Raw genomic sequence first — 20,407 nt, 5'->3', positions numbered from 1 at the left:
ATTGCAGCAGGGATCCAGATAGTGGAGCATCATTTTAACAGTGATTCTGCTTTGAAGGGAAGAACCCTAATTGATTATTTTTAATACATATTTCATTAGATTATTAAAAATATGACTTTCTTGAACACATCACTCTCTATATAGTTGTCTATAAATAAGTGTAATAAGGACTTAAAGGACTTCTTTGAGGGATGTCAGAGGCCTCAGAGGAGTAGATGTTGGCTCGGATCATTATTTTTTAGAGGCCACCTTAAAAGTTAAACTCAAAAAGATCACAAAGATGGACCCAAAAAAAGGGTGTTACAGCCATAGAGAAGTTCAAGGAGAAAGAAACAGGTCAGATTCCAGATTACACTTCACAACCATACCAGTGTTTACCAGCACCACGCTGTAGAAAGACAGGAAGACATATGGTCAAACTGGAGGAAGATGGTAGTCAAGACAACAGAGGAAGAAGTGGGCTGCCAAAGATGGCAGAAGAAAGATGAATGAATTACATCTGGAACATGGGCAGTTACTGACTAACAGAAAGTTATGAAAGCAAAAAAGGAAGAGTGCAAGACACATGCCCAACAGATAATCATCAAATGATCCATTCCCTGTCACTCATTCCCAGCTTCTGGCAAAGAGAGGCTAGGGACACCATTCCTGCCCATCCTGGCTAATAGCCATTGATGGACCTATCCTTCATTAATTTATCTAGTTCTTTTTTGAACCCTGTTATGGTGTTGGCCTTCACAGCATCCTCTGGCAAGGAGTTCCACAGGTTGACTGTGCATTGTGTGAAGAAATACTTCCTTTTATTTGTTTTAAACCTGCTGCCTATTAAATTCATTTGGTGACCCCTAGTTCTTGTGTTATGAGACGTAGTAAACAACACTTCCTTATCTACTTTCTCTACACCAGTGATGATTTTATAGACCTCAATCATATCTCCCCTTAGTAGTCTCTTTTCCAAGCTGAAAAGTCCCAGTTTTATTAATATCTGCTCGTACAGAAGCCATTCCATACCCCTAATCATTTTTGTTGCCCTTTTCTTAACCTTTTCCAATTCCAATATATCTTTTGTGAGCTGTGGTGACCCCATCTGCACATAGTATTCAAGATGTGGGCGTACCATGGATTTATGTAGAGGCAACATGATATTTTCTGTCCTATTATCTATCCCTTTCTTAATTATTCCCAGCATTCTGTTCGCTTTTTTGACTGCTGCTGCACATTGAGTGAATGTTTTCAGAGAACTATCCATGACTCCAAGATCTCTTTCTTGAGTGGTAACAACTAATTTGGACCTCATCATTTTAAATGTATAGTTGGGATTATGCTTTCCAATGTGCATTACTTTGCGTTTATCAACATTAAATTTCATTTGCCATTTTGTTGCCCAGTCACCCAGTTTTGAGAGATCCTTCTGTAGCTGTTTGCAGTCTGCCTGGGTCTTAACTATCTTTAGTTATTTTGTATCATCCGCAAATTTTGCCACCTCACTGTTTATCCGCTTTTCCAGATCATTTATGAATATGTTAAATTAGGACTGGTCCCAGAACAGACCCCTGGGGGACACCACTATTCACCTCTCTCCATTCTGAAAACTGACTATTTATACCTACCCTTTGTTTACTATCTTTTAGCTAGTTACTAATCCATGTGAGCACCTTCTCTCTTATCCCGTGGCAGCTTACTTTGCATAAGAGCCTTTGGTGAGGAGCCTTGTCAAAGGCTTTCTGAAAATCTACATACACTATATCCACTGGATCGCCTTGGTCCACGTGCTTGTTGACCCTCTCACAGAATTCTAGTAGATTGGTGCGGCATGATTTCCCTTTACTAAAACCACGTTGACTCTTCCTCAACAAATTATGTTCATCTATATGTTTGACAATATTGTTCTTTATTATAGTTTCAACCAGTTTGCCTGGTACTGAAGTCAGGCTTTCAGGCCTGTAATTGCTGGGATCACCTCTGAAGCCCTTTCTAAAAATTGGCATCACATTAGCTGTCCTCCCCAGTCATCTGGTACAGAAGCTGATTTCAATGATAGGTTACAGACTACAGTTAGTAGTTCTGCAATTTCATGTTTGAGTTCCTTCAGAACTCTTGGGTGAATACAATCTGGTCCTGGTCATTTATTGCTGTTTAATTTATCAATTTGTTCCCAAACCTCCTCTAATGATACCTCAATCTGGGACAGTTCCTCAGATCTGTCACCTAAAAAGAATGGCTCAGGTTTGGGATTCCCATCAGGAACTCTCATGGACAGAAAATACATGAAGAACAAGTCAGACGATGGAAAGAATATTCCATGCCAAATTAAACTGTCCAGAATCAATGATCATGCACATGTTCAAGAGAAATGCCAATGCTAAGTTAGAAATAGAAGAGGGGCCAATAACACCCAATGAAATTAAATCAAAGGCCTCAAACAGGAGAAAGTTCCTTGGATTGATAGAATTCAAGCAGAGGTACTAAAGGCAGGAGATGAAATTCTTACTGAGCAGTTACCAAGACACTGTAATGAAATATGGATGAAAGAACAAGTGCTACAAGACTAGAAAGATGGTATTACTATGGTGTTGCCAAAAAAGGGTGATCTTACTCGGTGCATGAATTGGAGAGGTATTGTACTATTATCAAACCTTGGCAAAGTATTGACTACTAGGATACTGAATAGAATGAAGAAAGCAGTGGATGAAGCATTGTATGAAAAACAGGCTGAGTTCCATCAAGGTAGATCATGTTTTGAACAGACATTCACTCTTTGACAGATCACTGAAAAAGCTACTGCTTAGCAAAGCCCCATTTTCATCAACTCTGTTGACTTTAAGAAAGCGTTCTATAGTGTCTACAGAGACACCCACTGTGGAATATTACTAGAAGCTATGAGATATCAGACAAGCTGCTCAACATAATACTTTATATAATAGAAGTAGAAGTAGTACAGCGTATGATTGGATACAGGCTTGGGTGCGTGGTTTGATATTATGACTGGAGTTAGACAAGGATGTTTATCACCAATCCTCCTTGTATTAGCAAAAATTGGACTGAAAGTAAAGGCAGAGAAAACAAAGATTAGGAAGGTAGGAAATGGAACAACAAATGCAAAGGTGTGTGTGGATGGAAAAGAAATGGAAGAGGATGGAAAAGTTCTGCTATCTGGGGAGCGTGATGACATTTGAAGATGGCTGCAATAAAGCGATTCATACAAGATTAGGAAAAGCAAACAGCACTTTTGGAAGGGTGAACACCATCTGCTCAAAGAGAGGTCTCCCCACTAAACTGAAGGTCAGACTATACCCTGCGATTGTACTGAGCTTGCTACTGTACAGAGCAGAGATTTGGCTGATGGTGGTGACTGACAGAATGAGACTGGAAGCTGCCCATTACAGATGGCTGAGGAAGATATTATGCTTTTCGTGGAAAGACAAAATAACAAATGTGAGAATAGGGGTGCTGACAGAACAGGACATGCTAAAAATTTTAGCAGAGAAAGAGAGCTCAGATGGTTGGGACATGTACTTTGCATGGAAGATGGGAGACTTGCTAAGCAGCATTAAATTGCATACCTAAGGGAAGGAAGAGAAAGCGAGGAAAGCCAAGGAAGAGCTGGCAGAAGAGAGTGAGAGGATATTGAATGAGCTGGCATTATCTAGGAAGAAGTACTACAACTAGTGAGTAACTGTGATCGCTGGAGGAACTAGACTGCCTGATATGTCAGCGACACGAGGAACTCAAGTTTAAGGTAAGGACTCATACAAGACTCTCTTTTTTTAGTGCAATGATCCTTTTCAGGATATAGGCAGTGGAGCTGAAGCAAACTTTATTCAGTCGGAAAGTCTGTGTTGCCTCTGGCTCAGAATTGTTTATATTTAAAAAACACTTTACTTCAATGTATTGTTCAAAAATATTTTTGACAATGTTCAAAAGTTCCTGTTACAAATTAGTAAATGGTACTGAAAGCTTTACAGCCCTGAAAAGGGTCATAGATGTGTGCACAGTGCATTTTCATAAATATGAGATTTAAACCATTTTAAACATCTCATGTCTGCTCATAAGGGTTCCAAGCCTTTAAAGGAAAAATCAGGTACATTGGATGACAATCTAAAATCTAAGGTGAGGATGACTGAGTGCACTATGATTGCAGGCTATGAATTAATTCAGCCAGTGTCTGCACAACCAAGGGGATGACTGTTGTCCACCTTGAAGGTGTGTTCTAAATTCCAACAGTTACTTTGATGATCTGGCCTGATGTTCTGAAAATACAGCACTAAAAGGAGAAAAGAAAACTCAAAAACCCGACCCATTCCTTCAGAAGTTCCTATTCTGCTACCATCCCACTTATTTGCACCTTCTGCAGGCAAAAGTTGCCTTGAGAAGGTGCATTACAATGCAAAGCAACCCCAAGAGCTTGTCTACACTGGCACTTTACAGCACTGCAGGGGTGTGAAAAAACACCCCTCTGAGTGCTGCCAGTTTCAGTGCTGTAAAGTGGCAGTGTAGACCGTGCACAGCTCCCAGTGCTGGGAGCTATTCCCCTCGTGGAGGTGGGGTTTTTTTAATCGCGCTGGGAGAGCTCTCTAATATTTACATATAATATTTATTATTCTAATAAAATGGGAAGCACTCTGGATCTTCAGCTAGGATTTAAAAAACTGATTTCATCCCTTAGCTTTTCAGAGTGGTGTGAAAACCTTCTGCTGAGGACTAATATTTTTTGGCAAAGTCTCTGCCTGTTTCTTGAACCTGATGATGTAACTGTAGATAATTATTGCAGCTGGAGTCAGAGCAGCAGCAGCAGCAGATGAACTAGAAACAATAAGTCACATGGTAGACAGAACACCGGGAAACAAGCTTGTCGGAAATCTTGTTGTTTGTTTTTAATTATTTTAATCCAAACACCAGATATTTCTTTTGTAGCATATATCCTAAGAGTAAACGTGGAAAGAGTTTTCTTAGTTCTTGAAGCCATTACAATAAAAAATATGGTAAAACAGTGTTTAAACTAGCAGGTTGAGGAGGGTGAATGAATTTGCAAGAAAAATCACTTATTTATGCCCAAGATTTACTACTAATTTAAAACAATCTGACACAGTAAAATGTCTGCATCCTTAAAATGTTAATGAAATGGTAAACATCTGCTAAATTTATAGTGATAATGAACATTGTCAGCTACATCTTTGTTGTGCCAGTATTCCTGCTTGGTTCATATTTGCATACAAATTTGATTGGGTGACAGTGGGACTGTGTTTGACCTTTAGGGGGAATTTTGGTGCAAGTCTGTGTTCCATTCTGCTTGATCTGATGACTCTTAAGTGAAGAGGTTCTAGCTTTGTCACTTTTGGTCATCTCTTCCTGCTAATGTTGCCAGGGATTTTTACAGGGAGGTTGGGTGGAGGGAGGACAGTCAATGGGCCTCTGTGACTTGATTGGCAGGGGTAGTAGAGGAGAAGGATTTTTAAAGTCAACTGTGGGGTGGGGGGAGTGAAAATAGTTGAACACAGGTTTATGGGGAACTGCCTTCACTAATCAAACTGTTGGGTGCATGTTTTATGTAAATTCTGTAGAATCTATGAATCCATCCTGGTATCCTGAAGATATTCCAGATTTAATTATTCTGACATCCCATATCACGGACTGCACAAATTGCAGTGAGGCTTCTGGTATATGTTGTGATAAATTTGATATATCAGTAGTCAGCCAGGATGTACCAAGAAGAGTGCACAGAGATATGGAAAAAATAGTGAAAACTTATTTCTATGATGAATACTCGCCACAGCCTGGCTAGAAGGAATGGGAGGTCAGTCATTACAAAAACTCAGCCTTAATTTTAATTTTCGTTGTAATTGAAGCAATATTTATAAGTCTGGCTAAATCAAAATATGTAAATATTGTTTTATTGAAGAATTAAATTGACAATGGCTGGAACATTACCTAATTAGAAGCACAGTGTGTAATTAAGTACACTGTTGCAGTGTGAATACAATACTGAGTTCTGTGTACCTAATACATCAGAATCAGCTAGTAGAAATACAATACAGTCAAAGGATAATTCCTTTGGTAAATCTCTTGATGCACTATTATCCTGTTGATCTATTTTTTCATTGCAGATCTAAGGAAGAGGCTGTATGTGCATTAGACTGCCATTAGTTTTTTAGTGTTTATGAATTCACACGAATAAGCTCTAACCTACAGTTAATTAAACACAACTCTCAATGAGTTTCACAAGTCTATGCAAAATATAAAATCTTATAGATTTCAAACAGTATTTTAAATTTTGCAAGTGATGGGGTTGGGAAAGGAGAAAATGTAGGATAATTTTATCAGGATCAATCTTCCTCTCAAGAAGGAATGTAACCAGCCTGGTGGGGCATTGCTGCAATATTGTGTCCATCCCTTCTGTGACCCCAGGATTTACCAATGCATGAATTGGGGAGGATTGTGGTCTGTAATTAATCTAATAGACTATAACATTACATTCTTATGCAGTGGCTGAAACTAATATATTTACCCTCTCCTATTCAGTAGTATCTACAAAGGACCTGTCTTGGATGGTAGACTATCTAATCAACCCAGGTAACCACAGCATCACAACATTCAATCTGATTCTCAGATATAGTAGATTGGATTTTAAATGGTGTCTATGAACCTATGGTTGTGAGATCAAAAGAAGAGGGAACAAATGCATTGCCTTTTCTGAATGAAGTTTCACTCAGTGACCCACACACAGATTCCAAATGCACTGGGACAGATCTACTTAGCAAGGCCCTACAGACTGCCTGGCATCTCTCAGATGGGTGTGGGTGAGTGGTGAGGTTTGATGAGGAAGAGAGAGTTGCACTTGTTGCTCCACAGTCTACTTCCTACCTCATTCTAAAAGGCCCAGGGACCCTGCATGGGGAGCAGCGTACACTACTCACTCTCCTTGGGACCAGAGAAACATCTAACACAGGACTGCTCTCCTCCCCATCACTGATTAGCCATTGGGGAAAGGAGGAAGAAGGTAACTGGAGGGCTAGTGGTAGGAGCAGTATTAATGGAGAGGCAAAGAATCTATTAGATGGGGACAAGGGAAGCTAGTAGGAGGAGAAGGCAGATGATCAACTGGCTGCGGTGATTGCAGAGCAATGGATGAATTGACTGGGGCTGTGTGGTAAAAGGATCCATTGAGTGGTTGTGGGGAAGAGGATGGATTGCTGATGTTAGAGGATCAGTTGCTTGATTAGAGATGTATGTGGAGCTGAGGATGTGATCAATAGGATTGCAGGGAGGGGTGGGATACTTTTGATTAATTTACCTGATGAGCTGAGAGGCTGCAGGGGGTGTGCAGCATAGATGATAGTTGGGCAGCTTCAGGGGGGAAAAGAGTGGGTTTGGGCACAGACTGGATTGGCAGCCCTGATGAGGAGGATTGGTGGGTAGGGAATCAATTGAGTGGAAGGCCTTGGAAGGGTTGAAGGGCAGTGCATTGTTTGTGTTAAATGTTTAATTTACAGTATCTAGAAGTCACTTGACACATTAATTGAAGAATATTTTGCAACCCCAAATAGCAGAATGTAAATCCAGTTGTTACAGATCTGCATTTGGAGCTCCAGAAATAACATTTTTAAAGTAAGGTATATAATGAAAAAATGTCTAATCTGGGGTGTTAATGCTCTCTGTTTCAGAAGAAGAGCAAGGGAAGGGAGCAGGGGGACAAAGAGACAGCTTTGGTGACATAAGCTCCCTAGCAAATCTACAGAATTCCCACTGGAAAATCCAGCCAGAGATTAGACCGAGAGTTGCCTTCTCCTGCCCTCAGAGGGTGAGGAGAGGGTGAGGGGAAGGGAAGTGTACAGCCAGGGAGGCAGCAACAATGTGGCTTTGCTGTGAACCATTCTGCGAAGAGGGAGAGCATGACCCTCTGCAGAAAACTGACAAGAAATTTCTTTGTGGATATTGGGACACCTGTACCATTAGATGTACAAACCTCCTACACTTTCTGTTGGTGCATACCCCCTTGTTCCCCTCCCCCTGTGAGATGAGAGAGTCAGGAGCTATGCAGAAAGAAAGGATATAGGCCTGCTTTTGTATTAAATATTAATCTGTTCAGTTTTAGACAGTCATTAATTAGGAAAGATTCCACTTGTTTGAGGCCACATTTTGTCTGTGTGTATTTATAAAATGGGTTCCTATGAACTAAAAATTTGGAAAGCCTTAGTTTGGAAAGAAAGATGTAGGGTTAAATTAAGAAAATATTGTTGGAGAGTGATGTTGAGGGAAAGTAGAAAATTGGGTTTATTTTTGTGCCGTATGGTTATTTAGTATAAACATGTGTTATGGACTTACTACTTATTTCTTGATTTCTTGCATTTTTAATCAGTAGGCCTTTTCTTAATTTTTTTAAAAAGTCTTTGAATCATACTTTTCCAGCATTAAGCAGATTACAGATGCCATTATAAGGGAGAAAAATGAATGCACAACTCACATTAAAAAATACCTCTGTATCCCAGCTTGCATAAATGTCCACTCTCACTAATCTCATAGGCAACCCTGAATTGCAAAAGTATCTGTTTGTAATAGGTGCTCAGCCCTGCCTTTCTGGCTCATCAGAATTTTTGAGCCTTAGAAGTGTTTTTATTCTGCCTGTCCAATGTGATTTATGCACCATATGTCTCCTCTTCAGAATCTGAGCAGCTCTGGGCATGGGGAAGTGTTCTGCCTCATCCAGACTGTGAAGAAGTAGGCATCTTTTAATTGTATTAACTCCTACTGAACCACTTTATCAAAGGTGTATGATGTTTATTTCTTACAGGTTGTTAGCCAGAGGTGATTTTTCTCTACCTTTACAGAGTGTATGTGCCTAAAGAAAGGGCATTTTTGTCTATGAGGGAGTGATGAATTCCTGTTTTTGGTTTGTTGTTGGCAGGCAGTGCATGCCATACTACTACACTTCCTGCCCTTGTGCGCACACCGACTCTGATGATGCAGCCTTCACTGGATATCAAGCCCTTTGTGTCCTTTCCTGTGGACAGTAGTTCTGCTGTTGGACTCTTCCCAAATTTTAACACAGTAAGTAAATTTGTGTTCATGTTATTAGCCCCCTCCTCCTGCTTTCTCTGCAGATGCTAATAATCAGTACATGAAGCCTGTCTTACAACTCTATGTATTGGTTACATCAAACGTTAGATAACCCTTTTCAACTCTTACAATAGCTAATTTCTCACATAGGGAACAGGACAGAATGAAATCCAGTGTTCACTTGTTATATACCTTCCCTTTTAGACCATCCTGTTGCATGGTTCCTGTTGAGGATCCAACAAATACAGACTGTTTTCTTCTGGAGATGTGGTTGGCATGTAAAAAGAACAACACAATGTACAGTTAGCAAGCAATAGTGTCTTGTGTGAGTGTGTGTGTGTGCGTGCACGTGCATGCATATACTATGAAATAGAAAGACCAATATACATAGGAAATAGAAAGATCAAAGATGATTTTGAAAACAAAAATCTTTTTCATATTAAAGATAATAGGCAAGGCCTTCAGCTGATATAAATCAGCCTAAAACCATTGTAACCATGGGAGTTACTCAGACTTTCACTAACTGAATGTCTGGCCTATCATTGAATGAAGAGATGTGAAACTGAAATTGATATCTAATCAGCCAGGGTGAAAAACAATTTCTTATTAACTCATATTTACTTTTGATTCATTTTCTGTTTACTGTGTTTTTCTTCTGAAAAATTACACCTCTATTTTTGCAATGCATTTGCTGTAAAATGACTGCAACATGCAGTTAAATCATTGACAAAGCTGCTGCCCTATTTTTTTTTCAGAGTAAAAAATTTGTTTTTAAAGTCTAATCTTTATTTTTAATTGCTCTTACTTCCTTAATTGCCCCATTAATAGATTCTAAATATTATTAAAATCCCTATTGTTAATATCCTTTACAGTTCATTAAATTATCCCCATATGCTTATTGCATACAACTTAAAACTAATATTTTGCATGTTTGCTGAGCTTGTTTTTTTCCATGTTCAGGGAATCAGTCTGTAAATAACAAGTTAATAGCGACAGAAAGGAGAATGGTTCAGGTCATTGTGTGAATAAATTCTGTCCAGTCAGTAAATATATTTTGTTCATTCATAAGGATTACATGAATTGTACAGCATCATAGTTGTCACTGTAGTCAGAAAAAAATTGCATTATCAGCACCACCAGACAGTGCTTATTTGAACCACTGCCAAATGTTTCCTTTTGCAAACTTATCTTCTGTATGACGTGAAAACAGCAAGAGGATTTTTCCTCATGACTTGTAAATATATTCTGCAGAGAGGTCTTGTGTTATGGTACATAGTGCTGGAGGGTGATTATGGAGTAGTATACCAGCAACTTCTTTCAAAGGCCATTATAAGCCATTTTGAATATTAATGTATTCATTGCAAAATACACACATAAAATATGTATAGTGTATGTGTATATATACATATACACACAATACATAAGATATATATGGGGGAGTATGTATGTGTGCATATGCAAAAAAGCATTCCAGATGTGCTTACAGTATGAGGGAGCCAAAACCAAAAATGGTACTGCAAATGAGGGCATACCATTCTCCAATATACGATCATTGCGATTATGTTCTGTTCTAAGGTACTTAAGCCTCGTCTTTGTTTAATGCTGCTGTACATTAGCCAGACTCTTTAAATAAACTTTTTCTCTGAGGATCCTGCAAATGTCAAGCCTACCAGTATGCATTATTTATTGCTATTATTATTGACCATTTAAATTGCAGTAGTATCTGGAGGCCAGTCATGTAGACTGGACATGTAGACTGTTTTTGCCTACGCATATTTCTTTATACTTACCCAAGCTAACTTCCATCTGCCTCGTCCCCCATCCAGTTTTTAAACCCACCTGGAGCCACTCACAGTTTTCTGTGGTATTTAGTAACCAAAAGAGCAAAACTTCAACTACTTGCTGTCTACTTTCTCCCTTGAAATCACTGATAACTATATTAAATAGCACTGGAAAAGGCACAGACACACCACATTTTAACCTGCATTCTCTGAGAAGCAGTAGTTTACTTTTACTCCCTTTCTAATTCACAAGAATTTCCCCTTCCTCCCCTAGTGTTTATTTCCTTAATCGCTTTTTATGATGGGCATTGTCATCTGCTAATGGGCACAATGATCCCTGACTGTCTTGAGTTCATTCTTATTAACTAAACATATGCACTGCAAATATATATTTTACATCATGATAACATGAGTGGTGGCTTTAGGACCAAACCCTGTTATTTTTCTCTTTCATTGTAAGCCTGAGCAAATGGTCTGTAGCGCGGGGTGAGAGAGAGGGTGTATGTGAAATCTGACCACACGCAAACATTGCAAAATTTAGGTTGACAAAAGTGAACCTAAATGAAGACATAATGTATGTAAGATCTAGGTCACCTATGTCTGGGCCTGAAGGAAGCCATACAATTAAAAGGGCTTTGCATCATCTTCCCAAGTGCCAGTAGCACATCATGGATTAACAGTATGTATTAGATATTGTAGGACCCTGTGAGTTTCCAGACCTAGAAACCTACAGATTTCACCCATGAGAGTAATTACAAAAAATTTAGGCCCCGATCTCACATTAACCACTGTGAAGTCCAATTAACTTTGATGGGATAGATCCAAAGGCTGGATCAGGGCCTTCATTTATGTTTTCATACCTTTTTGAGAGTTGGAAAAGAACTCCTGAAAATGAAACATCTTGGGATATACTTGTCTCTGTTTGTATTGAACTGCCAGTTCACTAAATGTTTCCTGTAACTTGACATAGGTGGAGATAATTTCTGGCTTGTTAATTGTAATGACGCAACAAGAAAAGAGCTTCTGCTTTACATTTGATGATGCAGCAAGTATCAGGGCAAGAAAATAGAATAATGATAAATGGTAGTAAATGGAAAATGTCTTAAAAGGAACATCCCCGAGAGAGCACGTTATTTCCTGAAGAGCATGGTATTTCCAGAAGAATTCTCTCCTTTATTTATGGAAGTATATATAAAACCAGATTAGATCCATTTGTAAATAGTTAATCTTGACAGTTTTTAATACTGAAAACATCTGTGATACTACAGATGTAACATAAGTATTCTCACTTCATTTGCTAAAATATGCTGTTTTCTGATTAGTTGTTTCTCTGCCTGCATGGGTTATTTTTAAGTGTAATATACATTCTTTGCACTGATTTGGTTTTTGGTTTTTTTTAAAAGATGCCTTACCCCAGGTGTGTTTATTTTCCTGAGTGAATTGTTTGTGTGGCTCAATAAAAAGCTTTAGAATATGTGATGGCTCTGGATTTTAATTACTTGTATATTCTATCTATGAGGGGGTAAATTCAGCCCACCATTGGCCTTATATTTAAAATGTAATTGAAAATGAATTGCTGCCTTCCTGTGTGGGTGCAGTAGATGGGGGACAAAAGTGGACGGATCCCCCTCCCATGATATTTATGTAAGGAGGAGCCTTAGTTTGGTTGCTGCTGTTCAGGGTGCTAAGAGGGAAGCCAGCCAATGCAGACAGCACTAACAGGGCCAGCAAATATGTGTCAGGGCAAAGTGGCATGGAAAGTGTCAGAGTAGGCGTGGCCCTGCCAGGAACTGGCCCTTGGTTGCAGAGTACCCCTTTAACAGAAGTGTAGCAACTGTCACCTCAAGCGCACTTCCCCAATCAGCCTTCCAATATTGTTTGCCCTTCTGATGAATAGAAATAATGCCTTCAAAGACTTCTGCTCAGCGACTGATCTTCCCCGTCCTGCACAGCTCTAACTCATCCATAGCAGAACACTATATGTACAACTTGGGCTGGATCCTCAGCTGGTGTAAATTGACACATGGATCTGAGGATCTAGCCTTTTGTATGTAAGATATGGCATTTTATGAGTTGTATACCCCATTTACAGGTAACATACTGTACAAAAATGTGCTTATTAATCTGAGTTCATTTTTAGCCTTCAAAAAATTGTATGTTTAGAAATTATTAAAACCTTCCAAAAATGGTTAAGTAATTGATTCTAGACAGGTATGTTTTTAGACATCTATTGTTAAAACAATAGGATAGATCATAGAATCATAGAATATCAGGGTTGGAAGGAACCTCAGGAGGTCATCTAGTCCAACCCCCTGCTCAAAGCAGGACCAATCCCCAATTTTTGCCCCAGATCCCTAAATGGCCCCCTCAAGGATTGAACTCACAACCCTGGGTTTAGCAGGCCAATGCTCAAACCACTGAGCTATCCCTCCCCCTGGATTGATAACTCCTCCCTTATCTGAAGTGCTGGGCTGACTGACGGTGGCTCTGAGGAAGCTGGTGGGTATTCTCTTCCCCCCCACACACACCCCAACGTACTACCCCAGAGAGCAGCTTGGGTCTGGGAAGAGCCGCCCCCAAAGCCCTATCTACCCTATCAAAGCAGCTGATTGAACAAGCTCCCCATGATGTGCCCACAAGGAAAACCAATAACAAAGAGTTTATAAGCTGCCTGAGAACCAATGGCGAGCTGCATCAGGGAGCTTCCCCAGGCATGCTGCTGCCATGCTTCCACACTTACCTGGGGAAGGGACTGTAATATACCAGTACAACCCCAAAAGAGGGAGTGATGCTGGGTAAAAATGAGCGTGTAGCTCCTGTGGCTCTCAGCAGCAAGTCCAAAATGTGTTACTGTGTGTTCCAGCATTGCCAGCTCTCAGGGTTTTATTGCAAGTCTTCCAATATTTGGTGTTTTTCTTAAAGCCCAGGTCTTGGAGTCATGAAAATCTCAGTTTTCTTGTACCCTCTCCCCCTCCTCCCCCCACACACAGACACACTATTGCACTAAGTACAGTCAATGCAGAGGGCAGCAGTAGTCCCTGATTGCCACATAGTAATTTACCACAGAACAAATCAATAGGCAAGAAGACAGAATAGCGGCATTGTCAACCACAGGGTTAAAAAAAAATCAATAGTCAGCTCCCAAAAATCAAGAGACAACAAAATAGTACATTTTTGGACTTTTTATATGGTTTTTGTGCCATTATGGTTCGCTGTTCCCCAATTTTATCCAAAACTAAGAGGGGTAGAAATGGGGGGGAGGGGCTGAGGGGGTAAATGAAAGCTGAGAGTCTGTCTGACTCCAAGAGGTGGGACTTTATGAAAAACACCAGATATTGGAAGACTTGCAATAAAATCATGAGAGTTGGCAATGCTGGAACACAGTTAAAATAGTGAACGGAGATCAAGCTGTTATGTTTTATGTGAACCAGACACTTTGCCAATGGGTTTCACAGCTATCTGCTGACAGCAAAGAGAAGTAGAGACTCAGGATTCCTAGATTCAATTCCAGGTTCCGTAGGGAAATGCGCTCTAGTAGTAATGGACACTTCTGCCACTGTCCTGCAGTAAGCTTGTCTCTGTCCACCTGCCCCCTACCTCCCTATCCTCCCCCTCCCTATGTGCTTCTTCCTGACCTCAAGCTTCCACAACCTCTTTCCCTGTGTCCTCGCCTTTCTGTATGCTAAGTCAAGCTACTTCCTCCTTCTGGTCACTGCTTAGATGCCAGCAGGTTAGGCACAGGAAAGACAGTCTCCCTGTTTTCAGTTGAGCACAACAGTGGCTTAGAGTAACAATTGCAGGGAAAGTCCTGCTCAGCATGTAGGAGCTCGAGTATACTTACTACAAATACTCTTCAAAGAATTTAGCAGCAAAACTAGCAAGTCTCTACTGAGCATGTAAGAACTGAGATTTTTTTCAAGAGCCACTTTTGGGCAGTTTTTCATGGGCATGGCAAAAGGCATATCCCTGACATCAGGGTGATCTCCCTGCCAAAGTTTAAGTCCATGCATCACAGCAAAATACTTACAACCAAATTGCTAACCTGGGCAAAATAATGTGTTTTCCCCTTATCTTGTTCTTGGAAATAGTTGAATCATTTTTGCTGAAGCTTTCTCTAAGAATTGAGCATGAGGTAGACACCTGACAAAGAAAATTTCAGGACAAACCATTAAAGTTTTGTAAAATTATCATCAACTGAAAACAGGGTCTCATAATAGGAACTGGGGGACAACGATAACTATAGGTGTTAAAACTTGCACCACTTGTAAATATACTTACACACGTGGGTTGGCAAACTCCTATTAGAACTCTCTTTAGAGAACTACTCTTTGTTAAGTCATAGACTCTAGAAATGTGGGGGGGAAACACTATAAAGTCTTCTAATCCATTTTATTGCCAATGCAAGAAAGATCCGAGCTAACCTAATTTGAACTATATTTAGAGGGAAATCTCCCCATATGTGTGTAATTGTTTAAATGTTTCAATAGTTCTGGAACTTTCTTTGAGGGGAAATTAATGGGTAGGCCCCCTATAGCAATCTTTGTCCACTTATCAAGAGGGGACCATACAAGTAGGGAATCAGCTGAATGTTTTTCTCTTAGACAACCTTTTTATAGTCTAATGCATAGACTTGAGGTTTGAGATGCAAATTTTCAAAACCTGCTTCTAACTTTGTGCACAAATCGAGCAGTTAGCTGTCTACCTAATTTCATACAAAAATGCTATGTGTATGCAATAATTCTGTCACTTGCTCTAGTGCAAATAAAAAGCCACATTAAGTCCTCAGAAAATCTGAGTATTTTGTGTATTATTGCAAAATGTTTGAAACCAATTTGATGTTTTAGCAGTTCATTTCTTTTATAGGTCAGCACAGGGAAAATCCAAGAAGTCTTTATTTTGGTGGAAGTGCTTTCCTTTCATTGGAGGTACAAGCTTGTTTAGAGAAACAAGAAAGCTATTTAAAAAGAGAGGTTTGTTAGCTATAAATATTTTAGGTATTAGAACATTGAAGGATGTTTTGCAAATACAGTGCAAGAAAAACAACTCTTCTCACAGCTCATATTATCAAAATATAACCTAGACCAAGGTGGCCACATATGCAGCACCATTTGCTCATGTTAGTTTCCAGTGATGATAACTTTTGTACAATAGGCTCTTAGAAAAAAATCTAAATTCTCAATGTGTGTCCATCTAATAGGAAAAGAAGTCTTAAAGAATTCTCTTTACATCCATGCTGGTTATACTAGTGGCTTTACCCACCCCTTACTCAGAGCTATAGTGTATTCTTCCATGCAAATAACCAGGAGTGAATTTTTATTCTGCCAGAACATTGCACCTGGTAATCCAGGCTCCTGACACTTTTTCAAACTGGATGAGTACAATGTATAATCTATGGGGGGTTGACAGTGAAGGTCACTGTGACGGTGTGGACTAGGTCTGGAGGTCCCTTGCTGGAGGCCTCCTGGCTCTGCCTGACCCTGTCCCAGAAAAGAGCAGAGGAGAAGTCCTCAAGGTGGGCCAGAGTGGCTGCAGGGGAAACAGGAAATCAGAGGAGTTTCTGGAGTGGCCAATCTGGGGCCAGAAGGGCCATATAAAAAGAAGCATCAGAGGCAAAGCAGTCAGTTGCTGCCTGGAGCTGGAAGAGGAAATACCGGGTGCCTGGATGGCTGGAAGAGCAGCAGGACCATGGACAGCTCAGTTCAGGCAGGACTGTGCCCAGAGAGGGTTGCTGAAGACCAGTGGAGCTAAGAAGGATCTCCTGGATAGCTGTGGGGCTGAGCAAAGACTAAGCCCAGAGCCTCACCAGACCAAGTGAGGGTATCATGATGGGCCCTTCTGGTCTGGCTAAAGGCTGAAAAGGACACACACAACTGAGGGTACCACGATGAGTCCCTGTTGGACTGTTACAGGCGATCAGTGTCTCTAGGGAGGAAGCCTTGTTGCGAATGTAAAGACTGTGTACCCTGGAAGGGAGTTGTTTGTTTGTTCCATCTGCAGATAGCATGTGACTCAGCCGGAGGGCTGAGTCACTGAAGACCTGCTGAAGAAACCATCAGCCAACAGGGCACTTGCAAGAGGTAAGTGCTAGCCTGCTCCAACCAAGAACTAAGAAATAGCAGGCTTACACCTGACCAGAAGGGGGGTGCTCCTGTGAGGCGGGTGCTGCCTCATTCCCAAGCAGAGAGATTGCAGACTCACATCAACCAGGAGGTGGCATTCGTGAGGCAGGTGCTGACCCTGTTACAGTCACACACAAATTGCAGCTGGTAAGGAGAAGTTTCTACTTTTCTATTGAGACTTTTGTCCTTATCTTCTCAATTCAAGTCCTGTTTAAGTTTCAGGTTAGATCTGATTAGTCATGAAGAAATCCTTCATTGATTCCCTTCCACACTTTACTTTTACCAGAAGTTCTTCAAAAGATGTTGGTTAATGTGTTTTGCTGATCAAAAGACGATTGATTTTTAAGTTAAGAAAGCACATTGCTCCCTTAGTTGATTACAAGGAGTGGATGACAGCTATCAACTGGTGTACCAGTGCTAGACTCAGTCCTGGTCTGCCTTTCATCTCTTTATTTGGGATTTTGCAACGTGGCTATTATAAAAACGAGCTCTAGTGAGTGTATTGTTTCTAGGGCTGTCAATCACAGTTAACTCATGTGATTAACTCAAAAAAATTAATCATGATTAAAAAAGATTAATCGCACTTATAACAATAGAATACCAATTGAAATTTATTAAATATTTTTGCACGTTGTTCTACATTTTCAATATTGATTTCAATTACAACACAGAATACAAAGTGCACAGTGCTCACTTTATATTATTTTTTATTACAAATATATACACTGAAAAATGATAAACAAAAGAAATAGTATTTTTCAGTTCACCTCATTCAAGAAATGCAATTTATTTATCTTGAAAGTGTAACTTACAAATGCAGATTTGTTTTTGATTACATAACTGCACTCAAAAACAAAACTCTGTAAAACTTTCGTGCCTACAAGTCCACTCAGTCCTACTTCTTATTCTGCCAATTGCAAAGACAAACAAGTTTGTTTACATTTATGGGAGATAATGCTGCCTGCTTCTTATTTTCAATGTCACCTGAAAGTGAGAACAGGCGTTCACATGGCACTTTTGTAGCCAGCGTGGCAAGGTATTTACATGCCAGATATACTAAACATTCATATGCCCCCTTCATGCTTCGGCCACCATTCCAGAGGACATGCTTCCATGCTGATGATGCTCATTAAAAAATAATGTGTCAATTAAATTTGTGACTCTACTCCCTGGGGGAAGAATTGTATGTCTCCTGCTCTTTTTTTACCCACATTCTGCATATATTTAATGTTATAGAAGTCTCAGATGATGACCCAGCACATGTTCGTTTTAAGAACACTTTCACAGCAGATTTGACAAAATACAAAGAAGGTACCGATGTGAGATTTCTAAAATTAGCTTGTGATGCTCTGTACCTCGGGGAGACACCCTATACCCCCATGTTCATCTTTATAGAATGGTTGTGTGGTATCCAATGCAAAGTTTGTCATGTTGGGTGTCTTTGAAAGGCCCATGATGCACTGAGCATGGTTGTTATAGTGATGTTATAGTAATTGTTACAGTAATGTTATAATAAGGTTGTAGGTTATAATTTTATGTATATAGTTATGAGGCTGAAAATGTAACCTCACGGCTTAAAGCAAGCCCATGCAAAAACTCTCCAAGAACAGAGAGGGAGTTCACACCTTGTCAGGGCATGGATGGGACAAACCCAGCCCAGCCTCACAGGAACAATGGACACTTGCTCAGGCAGCAACAAAAGAATCTGTTAGATCCTGGAGGGAGTCACCCCCTCCCTTGGACAGTTTGGAACTGCAATGAGGTAATGCTCACCTGACCCTGAAGGGGAAGGGGAGCAAAGCCAAGAGGAAAGAAAGGACATGATAAAAGGGAGAGACATTTTGCCATGCTCTCTCTCTTCCACCTACATCTACAGACACCCACCACCACCAAGCAATTGAACCACTGATCAAAGGGGAGATCCTGGCTGAAGAGCAACTAGCCAGCCTGCGGTGAGAAGCATCTAAGTTTGTAAAGACATTTGAAAGTGTAAAGATCACCTCAGAATGCGTTTTGCTTTTATTTCATTTGACCAAATCTGACTTGCTAAACTTTGACTTATAATCACTTAAATCTACCTTTATAGTTAATAGATCTGTTTGTTTATTCTACCTGAAGCAGTGCATTTGGTTTGCAGTGTGTCAGAAACTCCCCTTGGGAGAACAAGCCTGATACATATCAATTTCTTTGTTAAATTGATGAATTTATATAAGCTTGCAGTGTCCAGTGGGCATAACTGGACACTGCAAAATGGAGGTTCCTAGGGTTGTTTCTGGGACCGAAGATTTTGGCTAGTGTCATTCACTTGCACGTAGGTGGGAGCAGCTTTCATGCCAGAGGCTGTGCGTGAACAGCCCAGGAGTGGGGGTTCTCACAGCAGAGCAGGGTGTAAGAGTTAGGGATTGGAGTGGCCTAGCAGATCACTGGTCCAGATAACACCAGAGGGGAACATCACATAGCTACAGTAGTCGATCCAAGTTTTAAGAATCTGAAGTACTGTCCAAAATCTGAGAGGATTGAGGTGTGGAGCATGCTTTTAGAAGTCTTAAAAGAGCAACACACTCTGATGCAGAAACTACAGAACCCAAACCACCAAAAAAGAAAATCAGCCTTCTCTTGGTGGAATCTGACTCAGATGATGAAAATGAACATGCGTCAGTCTGCACTGCTTTGGATCATTTTCAAGCAGAACCCATCGTCAGCATGGAAGCATGTCCTCTGGAATAGTGGTTGAAGCATGAAAGGACATAAGAACCTTTGGCACATCTGGCCCGTAAATATCTTGCAACGCCAGCAACAACAATACCATCTGAATGCCTGTTCTTGCTTTCAGGTGACATTGTAAACAAGAAGCGGGCAGCATTATCTCCTGCAAATTGTAACCAGCCTTGTTTGTCTGAGTGATTGACTGACCAAGAAGTAGGACTGAGTGGACTTGTAGGCTCTAAAGTTTTACATTGTTTTATTTTTGAATGCGGGTTTTTTTGTGCATAATTCTACATTTGTAAGTTCAAGTTTCATGATAAAGAGATGGCACTACAGTACTTGTGAGAGGAGAATAGAAAAATACAATGTTTTTGTTTTTTACAGTGCAAGTATTTGTAATAAAAAAAATATAAAATGAGCACTGTACACTTTGTATTCTGTGTGGTAATTGAAATTAACATATTTGAAAATGTAGTAAACATCCAAAAATATTTAAAATAAATGGTATTCTATTATTTAACAGTGCGATTAATTACGATTAATTTTTTAATCGCTTGACAGCCCTAATTGTTTCCTCTCTCTAGCTATTGTATTTTATATGTATATGGAAAATGTCTGTATTAGAGTTGGCCAGTAAAGATTAGGCTTATCATGTCTTTTTTTTCTTCCCCACATACTTGCCCAGCCTAAGTTCCCTTTGTATGGCTCAGCATCACAAAGGGGACTTACAGCTGCCTTTGTGGGGAT

General features: G+C 40.1%; 1 protein-coding gene across 8 annotated transcripts in view; it reads left to right on the top strand.

Annotated features, from left to right (window-relative positions):
• ZNF385B (zinc finger protein 385B) overlaps positions 1-20,407 on the top strand; it is a 311,286-nt gene that overhangs the window by 213,690 nt on the left and 77,189 nt on the right. For 6 of the 8 annotated variants that reach the window (XM_075117991.1, XM_048868907.2, XM_048868909.2 and 3 more), the window contains one exon: positions 8,903-9,045. In XM_075117991.1, coding sequence (XP_074974092.1) covers positions 8,956-9,045 — 90 coding nt within the window. In that variant the 5' untranslated portion in view covers positions 8,903-8,955. Of the gene's footprint in view, positions 1-6,492; positions 6,571-8,902; positions 9,046-20,407 lie in introns of those variants that run through there. The other 2 variants (XM_048868910.2, XM_075117989.1) reach the window with 2 other exon arrangements.

This window comes from Caretta caretta, chromosome 11 (assembly GCF_965140235.1).
Source record: "Caretta caretta isolate rCarCar2 chromosome 11, rCarCar1.hap1, whole genome shotgun sequence".
Classification (NCBI taxonomy): Eukaryota; Metazoa; Chordata; order Testudines; family Cheloniidae; genus Caretta; species Caretta caretta.
The sequence above is the reverse complement of the archived record's forward strand: the minus strand, read 5'-3'. Positions and strand labels throughout refer to the sequence as shown.